The sequence below is a fragment of the Pituophis catenifer genome, unplaced genomic scaffold (assembly GCF_029215685.1).
Source record: "Pituophis catenifer annectens isolate HBS135680 unplaced genomic scaffold, rPitCat1.0.hap2 SCAF_3, whole genome shotgun sequence".
NCBI lineage: Eukaryota > Metazoa > Chordata > Lepidosauria > Squamata > Colubridae > Pituophis > Pituophis catenifer.
Genome location: NW_027256883.1, coordinates 115499339 through 115512735, shown reverse-complemented (window position 1 = coordinate 115512735; position 13397 = coordinate 115499339). Strand labels below are relative to the sequence as shown.

General features: G+C 38.9%; 1 protein-coding gene across 1 annotated transcript; it reads left to right on the top strand.

The window, feature by feature from the left end:
* Positions 1–621: 621 nt before the first annotated feature.
* Positions 622–6976, top strand: ARPC5 (actin related protein 2/3 complex subunit 5). The gene is made up of 4 exons (XM_070939277.1): positions 622–810; positions 3191–3262; positions 5038–5214; positions 6521–6976. Exons 1-4 carry the CDS (start codon positions 667–669, stop codon positions 6581–6583), a joined length of 456 nt encoding a protein of 151 aa, XP_070795378.1. The 5' UTR covers positions 622–666; the 3' UTR covers positions 6584–6976.
* The last annotated feature ends 6421 nt before the right edge of the window (positions 6977–13397 follow it).

Here is a 13397-nt window from a genome sequence, read left to right as displayed (position 1 = left end):
GTAGCTGGACCACTCACTTCAAATTTCATCAGAAGTGAGGGAGGGGAAGGTTTCTCTCTCTCTCTCTCTCTCTCTCTCTTTTTTTTTTTTGACATTTCTTCAATGTCAAAAATGTTGACAATGTCAAAAATGTTCACCGACAGGAACATCGCTCAGCTACAATTCTAATTCATTTAACCACGGCGGACGTGAACCGTTCCCCACCCTCGGACCCAGTTTCTATGGAAACCGAACGACCTTGCCCCCCATCGCGCCACTGTACGAAGACACGCGCGCCCGCGACCTCGCCCAAGAGTTCTGCGCCTGAGCCACGGGGACCCTATCAGGGTGGGGTTGAAATGGCTCTCAAGGCGCGCCCAGTACTGGTCACCCATAACCCAAAGCGGTACTGCGCGTGCGCAACTGCTACCCTAACGAGGAAAAATAAAAAAAAATAGTAAACGAAGCAAAAAATGGAGTAACCAATAAGGCAGCCAAAAAAAAAAAAAAAAACCCCAGCCAACCCTCTTTAAGTTGCGTTCTCCGCTTGCCGTACAAGGCGAGAATGGCCCAGGCGGGCGTTGCGCATGCGCGTTACCGGCTCCGCGGTTCCGCTACTTCCTTCTTCCGCTTTGGGTTGGGAGGGTGCTGGTGCCGCTTCTTTGCCGGACGGAGGTGGAGGCGGCGATGGCGAAGCACACGGTCTCCTCCGCGCGCTTCCGCCGCGTCGATGTGGACGAGTACGACGAGAACAAGTTCGTGGATGAGGAGGACGGCGGGGATGGGCAGGTGGGGCCGGACGAGGGCGAGGTGGACTCGTGCCTAAGGCAATATCCTTCTGCTGCCTGGGCGGGCAGGCGGGGCACGTCATTCTCGGTGGGGTCCGAAGGAGAAAGAGGGTGATCACGGACTGCGAGTGCAGATCCCACCCCCAGCATGGGCAGTAGCGTCCTGAGTTACGGCGACCACATCTACCGACCCGTGTGCACGATCTCTAGAGAGCAGCAAAGAAGCGCAGAAATGGGTCTTCGCTGCACTCCAGGGACCGTCCGGATTTTTGCAGCCTGATTGAGGTCGTCCCAGTAGTGTCACTATGATCGTTGGGTTGTTTTTTTCTAAAGAGTTCCTTATTCAATTAATTTCGATTTTGCTCCTGAAGTCCAAACTCTCAAAACGGACTTGAAAAGTTCGTTCACTCCTTGCCTCGCCCCATCTAAATTGCAATGTGAACGGGGCCTATGAATTAGCAGAGCAAGGATCGCTGCTTGGAGCTTTTAATTTAGAGGGTACTTAAACAGTACGCTATTTTTACTTGGGATTAGAATAAAATAGAATCGAATTTTTTATTGGCCAAGTGTGATTGGACACACAAGGAATGTGTCTTGGTGCATACGCGTTAGTAGCTTGGGAATTGCAAAATCTTTTGGATACTCTGCCTATTTTTTTTTTTTTATTTGATTTATATGCCGCCCTTCTCCGGAGACTCAGGGTGGCTTACAATGCGTTAAGCAATAGCCTTCATTCTTTTGTATATTTTATACAAAGTCAGCTTATTGCCCCCACAAACTGGGTCCTCATTTCACCTACCTTAGAAAGGATGGAAAGCTGAGTCAACCTTGAGCCTGGTGAGATTCGAACCTGCAGAAATTGCAGGCAGCTGTGTTAATTACAGGGTGCATTAAACCACTGTACTACCAAGGCTCCTATAATAATAATCCTATTATTGCTCTGGAGATGCTGCGTCTGGGTTAGAGCAATTCGTTATTTAACCCAACTTCAGTCGCCTGTAAATGTTTTGGTTCATCATCATAGGTTTTTCAAAGAAGAAAGAAAGTTATGGTTATAAAATCAAAAAAGCTGTTACTGTGTTTTATGCTACTACAGCATCCAATTTTAACTACAGGTTTAGTGTAAATAAGGTTGCAGTAATTCAAATTAGATGTGTGTTGTTTCTAATATCTCCGCCAAGAAATACTGAAGTAAAGTAATTCCTGATTCTTGACTTCTTAAAATGAGAAATCATGCTGTTATTTGGAAGTATTGCCATTTTTAAATAATGTAGATGTTTGTCTAAATATTTGTGTGAAATTTTGCTTTTCATTTTCTAATAAGCTTCCCTACTGCTTGAGAAAAAAATAATTGCTTAATATGACATGAATTTTCAAATCTGATTTCAAATTATTACATTTGGATTTTTCTTGGAGTTTACTTTTGCACACATTTAATAGATTTCAAGGTAATGAAATTGAGAGGAGTCCTGATTATAGTCTCCCCATTTCCTCTTCTCAGAAAAGGAAGTATATGGCTTCTGCACGGGTTTTCTTTTTATAGAAACAGTTACATTTACAGTGCTGCTTAATTCTATAAGAGAAGTTATAGGAATAGAACCCACTGATATGTTATTTGAAAAGTATGGTTCTCATATTTTGTATCTCTTGTTCACAGTTATTTTCTTTGCTTATTAAGTTTAGTTTTTAATCATACTAATAACTATTCTTATCTTTGTACATATTACATGGTTTTGTAAGTCTAGGCAACAAAAGGTATTGGAAAAATGTATTCCTGTTGTTTCATGGTTTAATAGCTGAGTTGCAGTTCAGTGGTATTTGCTGGTTCAGATCTATGGATCTTGTTGCACTGTGGATTTTCAGTTGCAAACTGATAAGCTGCCAAAATTAGTTTTGACATCTCAGTAATATACTGTTGATTGTTTAATTGTTCAGAGATACTTGCCTAAAGATATGATGGTAAATTAATGCTACTTTTAGAATGGACAGTGGGGCATTTTTCAAAATATATCAACTTGAGATTTGAACCGAAAGCCACAAATTCACAAAAAAGCATTTGGCAAGCTGCTTTTCTATAACAAATTCTTGTTTCTTGAGGTTTTTAATAATAAATATAAGATAATTTGTTATATTTATCTTCTGTCTTTCCAATAAAGGAAAATGCAATTCATGATTGCTGACAAGTAATATTGGCTTGACTTTAGTGTGAAATGATATTTTTTTAGGAAATTAATATAATTTGTGCAAGAATTGGAACAGGATTTACATTTTCTAGAAAACTCTTGTAATCACTCACCTTACATGGCTTTTACAAAAATTCCAGTTAATATGTCTGAAGCACTTCTAATACTTGAAATGTGATACATTATTAGTAATAACATTGATTCTAAAAACTGGCAAGTTTGCCTTAACTGCTCTTCACAGGAAACATGATGGCAGCCCTACAGGCAGCTCTGAAGAATCCTCCAATTAACACAAAGAGTCAAGCTGTAAAGGTATGGTAACTGGATATTTTTTAAACTACAAAAATAGCCATTGGTAAATCAATTCTGCAGTTCAGAATATTTTCCATAAAGCATCTAAAGTAAACATGGTTTACTTGTGGTTTTGTAGCCTTAATTTTAAGAAGAAACAGAATAACAAGCAGATGTAATTAAATTCTTGATTTAAAAGCCCAATAGGAACTAGAAAATTAGTTGTTAAACAGTATGATTATTAAGTGAAGCATCACATGACCACAGCCGATTATATGACCTTTTACATTAATGAGACATCTTGCAACAGCATCTTGAGGTTGCAATCTTCCTTTCCAGCTTCCCCATTGACTTTGCTTGTTAGAAGCTGGCTGGGAAGGTTGGGAATGGCGATCATGGGATGCTTGCAACTTTTGTAAATTCACAATGGTTGCTGAATACGCAGATCACAGTTACGTGACTATAGGATGCTGTCGCAGTTGTAAGTCACTTTTTTCGGCACCGTTGTAACTTTAAATGGTTGCTAAAAATGATCGTAAGTGGACCACCTGTATTAAGTAAGTCTTACTTGAATCTGACTTAATGTAACATGACCATTTAAAAAAATATTTTAGCATGAGCAGAGAACAGATAACATTTCTCGTTTGTCTGTTTCTTAATTGTGTGTTGAGGGTCTGTATTTTTAATCTTTAAATATCTTTATTAAATTTAAATATATTTAAATAAAATAAATTTAAACAGCTTTAAATTCTGTATTCTTTAAGTTAATCTAAGCTTGTTTTGCTTCATTTAAAAATAACTCAGCTTTCTGAGTTGATACTATATATGGAAGGATCGTAATCTTGCTGATATAAATGACAGTAATGTGAATTTTGAATTGAATGTGTCATTTTCCTAGAATTACACAAGAAAGGGTGATGTTGCTGACAATACTTTCAGTGGGGATGTGAACGTTTTTAGCATTATAAATAATGTATAATAATAGCACATTAAAAATATAAGTGCCATAGCTAAGTGCAGTGAAGGTATTGCATGATAAATATATCCTTCCATATATTTCCATTGGAAATATAAATGTTATTGCACTATTCATTGCCTTTTCTTCTCAAGAAGTAGGGAATAACTGCTTTCCAATTCTTGCTGCAAGGCCCATCTTAAAGAAGGAAGGGCCTTTCTGGCCTATATGCAATCTACGAACATGAGATTTCATACTGCAATCCTATATGTACTTAGTGAAAGTCTGCATTATTGATTTCAGTGAGACTTATAAGTCATACTCCTAAATCAGAGCAAATGACAGATTCAAGGACATATTCAACCAGAACGGCACTAAAAATGAAATTAGTACATAGAATTAAATAATGATATCTAACACAAAAGTAACACCTAGTACAAAGAAGTGTTGCTTGAAAGAAAGAGAATATTAATCTTATTTTTTAATATTAGATTATTGCAATGGTCTAATTTGAGTTGTTGTTCAATATACCATGGGATGCCTTTATTTCTTTTTCTGCCATCCACAAGTCATAATCAGAAGTCTAGCAATATATGTTCTTGAATGATTCCTAAATATTAGTTATTTCTGCATCAATAAGCCATATTTTTTGCTTGCTGCTTATTGAATATATTTGACATTTTAGGATAAACATTAATAGTATATCTTAATGCATTCCTGTATTTGAGCTCAGTGTATCTTAATTTCAAATAAATGTGTACTGGTTTGTAATCTACATCTCCAGACAGAGTCAGTTTTAGCTTTTGGTGTCTTCTGTATGACTCTTTCTTTCTGTCTCCAGGATCGTGCAGAGAGCATTGTCCTGAAAGTGCTCATCTCTTTCAAAGCCAATGATATTGAAAAAGCTGTGCAATCTTTGGATAAAAATGGAGTTGATCTATTAATGAAATATATCTACAAAGGTTTTGAGAGTCCCTCTGACAACAGCAGCGCTGTCTTGCTGCAGTGGCATGAAAAGGTACGTTAACACAGATGACAGATTTCTTTATTCTTATTAATGAGCTTCCTAAACTACTTTCTTGAATTGGTAAGTGTAGTATACATTTTCAGCTTCTTCATATTCAGAAACACTTCTGCTCAACATTGGATAAACGGAATTTGAATATGTGAGATTGGAAATGGGGTTTTCACTCATTGTTTGCTGTTTTGTTTCTAAGTCCTCACATTATAAGACATTGTCATATCATAGTTCTGTTACTTCAGATTTCTCTAAAGTGTGTGTGTGTGTGTGTGTGCGCGCACACACACATACACACACCAGGGGTGAAATCTAGCTGGTTCTGACAGGTTCTGGAGAACCGATAGTGGAAATTTTGAGTGGTTTGGAGAACCAGAAAATACCACCTCTGGCCGGCCCCAGAGTGGGGTGGGAATGGAGATTTTGCACTATCCTTCCCCTGCCACGCCCACTAAGCCATGCCCACAGAACCGGTAGTAAAAAAATTGGGATTTCACCACTGGCACACACACACACACACGCTTTAGGGAAATCTGAAGTAACAGAACTAAGACATGACAATGTCTTATAATGTGAGGACTTAGAAAAAAACAACCAACAAAGAGATGAAAACCTCATTTCCAACCTCACATAGGAAACAGCTGGAAAAGTCACATAAAAGAACTAAAAAAACCGGTGCCCAGAACTTCAAAAAGAAAATGTATGTAAGAGTTGGAGAGCTGTAAAAAATAAAATTATACATAGGTTGGAAAATAATGTCCGATCAAGAACAGTCCTAGATTACCAATGAAAAGAAATGTAAAATAATGTACATTTATTACAGATAATTAATGTTCAGCTTTTAGAAAATGAAGGAGGGGGGGAATTCAAGGAGAATGGAAATGCTTCCCCCAGTTGTTAAAAAGTATCATATTCATTGGTAGGACATTAAGAATGATTTGAATAAAAGTGACAGGAACTGCTATCTAAAGAAAGTAGAAGAAACTTTTCGATTATGCCATTGAGCAAGTTCTGTGCTCTTTAAATATTGCTGGCATATGTCCAATTAGCAATTTATACAGTGAACTAAGTGTACATTACAGCAAGAGATTTAGCTGCAAATATAAACAAAGCAGACACGATTCTGCCAGTGATTTGTATTGTAAAGCTGTTTGTGTAGCCATCTCTCTTCCCCACCCCCATGATACTAGGTTTCTTGTGTGGAATGCTGGTATTTCTAATTTTCTAAACCTCTTTGTATTAAAAATTTCATAAACATCCATAATTAAGTTTACTCTGTGTGTATGGTTGTTTTTCTGTTTTGCAGGCTCTTGCTGCTGGAGGTGTAGGTTCCATTGTCCGGGTCTTAACTGCCAGGAAAACAGTTTAAATCCAGCGAAAAATCCCCTTCTGCCATGGGTGTGGGAAATGCTGGGTACAAGACCAAAAAAACCAATTGCCATCACTGCCCTGTGGGTAGCATCTGTCTCTCTTGGCTTGCCTTTTTGCTTTTTCATAATCTGTGGCTTAATAGACATATCAAACTTTTTGTGAAATGTTGGATAAATGTAAAAAAAAAAAATGAAAATTTGTTTTTAAGAAGATACCTACAGAAGATTTTAATAACAAATGCAAATTTTTGCATTGGAGCTACATTTTCAGAAAATCATGACAAGACACTGCCTTTCCCTCTTCAGATAGATTTTTCTGAGCGGGGATTGACATCAATATTTTAAACTCCTTAGCTAGTCAGGCAGCATTCCATGTAATCTGTCGCAGGATTGCTTTTTAAAATTGGGGTGGGGTGGGGAGGGAAGCAGGACCTTGCTTTTTTTTTTTTTAATCAAACGGTAAAAGTTATGCCACCTAGCAAAGGTCTATGGAAAGGTTTGTGCATTGTTGTGTAAATGTTTTTATAACAATTGAATGCAACCATTTGTAATGAATTCATTACAATCGCTTGCTGTTGCAATGAATTATTTAAGGAAAGGAACAGAGATCATTTGAGGGAATTCAGTTTAACAGTTGCCTCTTGATAATGTAATATGTGTAAAGAAGGATTAGTGCAAAACTACACACTGCATTTGACTGGGGCTGCTGCCAAAGAACTTTTCTTTGGGATGACATTTTCCCTTAATTTCTAACTTCCAGTTACCTCTTGCACCACTCTCTGATAACTGTTTTCCTGTGTACATAACTCATAAAATGTGCAATTAACATAAAAATTACTCATGATACCAGAATGTGGGACCACAGATTCTATACGTTATACTGGAGCAATGAGAGAAATGTCACACAGGGATGCTAAGTTGATATTGTCCCCCTAGCAATTTAATGTATAGTTTTATCTGAAAATGCAGACATTCCTTGATCAGTATTCAGGTACTGTGACCTAGAGGATCTTGAATTTTGCTCTTATTATGGTCATATTCCAAGTTGTATTAAATAAGATGATGTCGATCAGGGAGAAAAAAAAAATCACCTATAACACAGTAAGGCATGAGTTTCCTAAAAGATGTAGAGCATTCCAGAATGAAAGCAGCTTGAATGTGACTTTGGAGCAAAGATCGCTAATATATTCCATTTACATTTAATGGAATTAGGAAGATTTTGCTCATTTTTATATCTTGCTTTTTTTGTAAAATGAAAAATAATAAAATGGTCACTGTTAAATATTAATTTTCAAAGTGTGGTTTTCTTGCCTGTTACTAATGTATACTTAGAGAAAGAGTAATGAAAAGAGAGCAATAAGAGTCATGAAAGACTAATAAGTGATAGGAACGTGCAGTAATCCAGATTCAGAGAGCAAAATATGATTCAGTGTGTGTTGCCAGTATCTGGCACTTATAAGGGACACCTTAACATGCATCCTTCCAGAGACTGTGCAGGAGCTGCAGAGTCAAAAAATGCCAGTGTTTTAAAATGTTCCCCACATACAGTCAGGTCCAGAAATATTTGGACATCGACACAATTCTAACATCTTTGGCTCTATACATCACCACAATGGAGTTGGAATGAAACAAACACAATGTGCGTTAACTGCAGACTGTCAGCTTTAATTTGAGGGTATGTACATCCAACTCAGGTGAACAGTGTAGGACTTACAGCAGTTTGTATATGTGCCTCCCACTTGTTAAGGGACCAAAAGTAATGGGACAGTTGGCTTCTCAGCTGTTCCATGGCCAGGTGTGTGATATTCCCTCATTACCCCAATTACAATATGCAGATAAAAGGCCCAGAGTTCATTTCAAGTATGCTATTTGCATTTGGAATCTGTTGCTGTCAACTCTCAAGATGAGATCCAAAGAGCTGTCACTACCAGTGAAGCAAGCCATCATTAGGCTGAAGAAACAAAACAAACCCATCAGAGAGATAGCAAGAACATTAGGCATGGCCAAAACAACTGTTTGAAACATTCTCAAAAAGAAGGACTGCACCGGTGAGCTCAGCAACACCAAAAGACCTGGGAGACCATGGAAAACAAGTGTGGTGGATGACTGAAGAATTCTTTCCCTGGTGAAGAAAACACCCTTCACAACAGTTGGCCAGATCAAGAACACTCTCCAGGAGATAGGTGTATGTGTGTCAAAGTCAACAATCAAGAGAAGACTTCACCAGAGTGAATACAGAGGGTTCACCACAAGATGTAAACCATTGGTGAGCTTCAAAAACAGGAAGGCCAGATTAGAGTTTGCCAAACAACATCTAACAAAGCCTTCACAGTTCTGGAACAAGATCCTATGGACAGATGAGACCAAGATCAACTTGTACCTGAGTGATGGGAAGAGAAGAGTATGGAGAAGGAAAGGAACTGCTCATGATCCTAAGCATACCACCTCATCAGTGAAGCATGGTGGTGGTAGTGTCATGGCGTGGGCATGTATGGCTGCCAATGGAACTGGTTCTCTTGTATTTATTGATGATGTGACTGCTGACAAAAGCAGCAGGATGAATTCTGAAGTGTTTTGGGCAATATTATCTGCTCACATTCAGCCAAATGCTGCAGAACTCATTGGACGGCACTTCATAGTGCAGATGGACAATGACCCAAAGCATACTGCAAAAGCAACCAAAGACTTTTTGAAGGGACAGAAGTGGAATGTTATGCAATGGCCAAGTCAATCACCTGACCTGAATCCCATTGAGCATGCATTTCACTTGCTGAAGACAAAACTGAAGGGAAAATGCCCCAAGAACAAGCAGGAACTGAAGACAGTTGCAGTAGAGGCCTGGCAGAGCATCACCAGGGATGAAACCCAGCGTCTGGAGATGTCTATGCATTCCAGACTTCAGGCTGTGATTGACTGCAAAGGATTTGCAACCAAGTATTAAGAAGGGAAAGTTTGATTTATGATTATTATTCTGTCCCATTACTTTTGGTCCCTTAACAAGTGGGAGGCACATATGCAAACTGCTGTAAGTCCTACACCGTTCACCTGAGTTGGATGTACATACCCTCAAATTAAAGCTGACAGTCTGCAGTTAAAGCACATTGTGTTTGTTTCATCCAAACTCCATTGTGGTTGTGTATAGAGCCAAAGATGTTAGAATTGTGTCGATGTCCCAATATTTCTGGACCTGACTGTATGCTTGGTGCCTGCTCACATACCCTGCAGATCAGATATTGCTGCTTGAATACAGATTGCTGCAAAGCTCTATTCAATGAACTTTCAAGGAAAGTCAATTAAGGTCTTGCAAAGTGTTAACCACAAAAGGTGGTTTTCTCACAGCCAGTCATATATCAGTCCATGTACATATATCAGTCCATGTACGTATATCAGTCCATGTACATCTAAAGGGGTCTCACTACTAGTTTATCTTTCTCCTTTTTCTGAGTAATTGACACATTATTGAATTGAATAGAATACTTTATTTGGCCAATGTGATTAGACTCACAAGGAATTTGGTACAAAAATATTCTGTGTACATGCAAAGCAACAGAATAATCCGATAAAAGGGGGAATAAAGAAGACAAGAAAGATAAACAATACCACAGCCACACTCCATGGGTTAACAGACAGTGAGAGTGATGGCATAAAGGGAAAAAACTGTCCTGGTGTCTAATTTTGGCATACAATGCTCTATAGCAGTGGTCACCAACAGGTGGTCCGTGGATCACTGGTGGTCCATGAGAAAATTTTGGTGGTCTCTAGAAAAATTATTTGCATTTTTTATATTGCACTAAATCAGGGGTCCTCAAACTACGGCCCCTGGGCTGGATACGTACAATGAATGTTTATGCTGCTGCAGAGAGTCTCCCCCTTCAGGGTCTTTTTGTGTGGGTCGGAGGGGGGCAGAAATTCCGACTTGGGGTCTGCTTCAGCCTCCTGGTGCGGGGCTTTGGACGAAGGCTGGGGGGAAGTGTTGCTGCTGGCGAAGAGCCGGAGGACCTTGTTCCAGTGGGACTGCATCATGGCCTGGAACTGGCTGACCATCTCAGCCCGCTGAGCCTCCAGGCACCAGTACCTGGCCTTGCACTCCCGCAGGTCTTCCCTCTTTGGAAAGCTTATGCTCGTAGTCCTCAGTGAGGTGCTTCTGCTAAGTCTCCTTCTCGGTCATATCCAATTTTAACTGAGCCAGCTGTTTTGCCAACTCTTTCTTGTGGTGGCTGCTTAGCTCCAAAAACTGCTTCCTGTTGGGGCCCTAAAGAGCCCAGGCGGGCAGGCGAGGAGTAGCAAGTAGGGGCTGGCAAGGTGCCCCTCGACGTGAGTGACATTGAGTTGACCACGTCCGCCCAGTCACATGACCACCTTGCCATGCCCACACAGCCGGTCATTAGGCAGATCATATTAGTGGTCTGCGGCATTTAAAATTATGAATTTAGTGGTCCCTGAGGTCCGAAAGGTTGGTGACCCAGAGGTCTCCAATCTGAGCTACTTTAAGCCTGGTGGACTTCAGTTTTGCTGGTTGGGGAATTCTGGGAGTTGAAGTCCGCCAGGCTTAAAGTGGCCCAGGTTGGAGACCCCTGCCCTATAGCACTGTCCTGAGGGAAGGAGTTAAAACAGTTTATGTCCAAGATGTGAGGGGTCTGTGGATATTTACTCAGCTCTCCTGACTCGAACAATGTACAGATCTATGGAAGACAGGCTGGTTGCAATTGTTTCCACAATCTTAACTGCTGGAGTCTGTACCTGTATCTAACCAAACAGTTATAGAAGTACAAATAACAGACTGAATAATTCCTCTGTAAAACAGATCCTGGGGCAGTCTGAACTTCCTGCAGGAAGAACATTCTTTGTTGTATGCATTCTTTTTAATTAAGGTTCTAATGTTGAGCATCTATTTCAAGTCCTGGGATATTATACAACGGAAAAACTCTGTTACTGTGCTGTCGAATATAGTAAGAGGCAGTAAAATAGAAGGGCTCCTAAAATCCACTCTCCTCAACAGTTTTAAGTATGGTCAGCTCCAGATTGTTATGTAGAATAGAATTGAATTCTTTATTGGCCAAGTGTGATTGGACACACAAGGAATTTGTCTTTGGTGTATACGCTCTCAGTATACATAAGGAGAATAAAATACATTCATCAAGAATAAAAAGATACAACACTTAGTGATAGTCAAGGTTACTAATAAGCTATCAGATTGTACTAGGAAACAAATAATGTATGTACAGGCAAATAATGTATGTACTATAGGGCCAGTTTTTGTTTAACCTCCCATCTATATGCAGACTCATCAGCGTCTCAAATGAGGCCTAAAATCGTTATATTGTCTGCAAACTTCAGAACTTTATCAGAATTCCCTTGTGGTGCAATATCAAAAGAAAGTATTAGGCTGCACCACTTAACTATTCTTTATTTTCTAATAATGCATTTAAGGCATTTGTGGGGTCTGGTTGTATTTTAGGAACTAAAAATAAGGATGGATGCTAATGCTTTGCACTATGCTAGATTCCCATTAAAAATGTTTAAATCAAATTGTCAAACAGAAGTAGAACATAGAGCCAGATAGGCATTAGTCAAAGTATCCTGAAGAATATTGATTCCCATGGATACCATGCTGCAGTTATACAGCTTCATGTAGTGAGAAAAAAGCCCCTAAGATTACTGTTCTATTGCTTTACAAAATAAGATTTAATCAAATTGAACATATCCTGTTTCTCAGAATTTTGAATTGAGTTTTTTAAAAAATGCTACAGATACATTTTTCTTTTAACAGTTTGTCCCTTCTATGGTGCCCCTAAACTATGGAACGCCTTGTCACAGAATTATTTCTTAAGTTGTAATGATTTTTATTGTCAGGAACACTTGTAAGTTGAAGTCTGGGCAGCTTTTAACTGTTACATCCTGACTTGTTAATAGATGCTTCTTTCTTCTACAGAATTCAAACAAGTTTTATACATCCCTGGGCAACTGCCCCTCTAATCTTCACAAAGCACTTTTCAGCAGCTCTGAGAAATGACAAGATTTAATAGCGGTCTGTATGAGAAAAGTACCACTATGAAATTCTGGTGGTTTTTTATTACTGCTTTGAAGGAGAATATGCAGAATGTATACAGTAAATCATGGCAGATAACAAATTGGATGTAATATGGATGTATTATTCTGGCATGCAAATAGGACACATCCATTGGCTTAAAATACTTGGTGAACTAGAAGTTATAATTTGAAAGACTGATTAGGCTTCATTGTGTTTAATATGCCTCATTTGCCAGGTGGGAGACTGCATTTTGCCTTTCATTCCCAAAGGTGGATGAAGCTATCACAAACTACATTTAATTTACATTTAAATTAAATGTAATTAGTACTGTTCATACAATTATTTCCCATGTGTTAACAACTTTTTTCTTCTTACACATTAAAAATTACAACATCAGTGCAACTTTGGGAGGGGATTTGGCAGCAATGACAAATTGGTAGGTTGATCCCTAAATTAATGTAAAATACAATCATTCTAAGTGATGTGCATACACTGGACCACAGGTTAGACTTGGAAATAATCTAGCTGAGATACAAGTAAGTCGGTGAAACTACATGATTAAAACATACTGTAAATACGGTAGTAACAATGTATGTAAAAATACTTTGGCCACCAAATGAGAAAAGAGGACTCACTGGAAAAGACCCTGATGTTGGAAACGACTGAAGACAAAAGGAGAAGCGGGTGACAGAGGATGAGATAGCAATAGCACTTAAACTTCACAGTGCTTTACAACCCTCTCTAAGTGGTTTACAGAGAGCATATTGCTCCCAACAATCTGG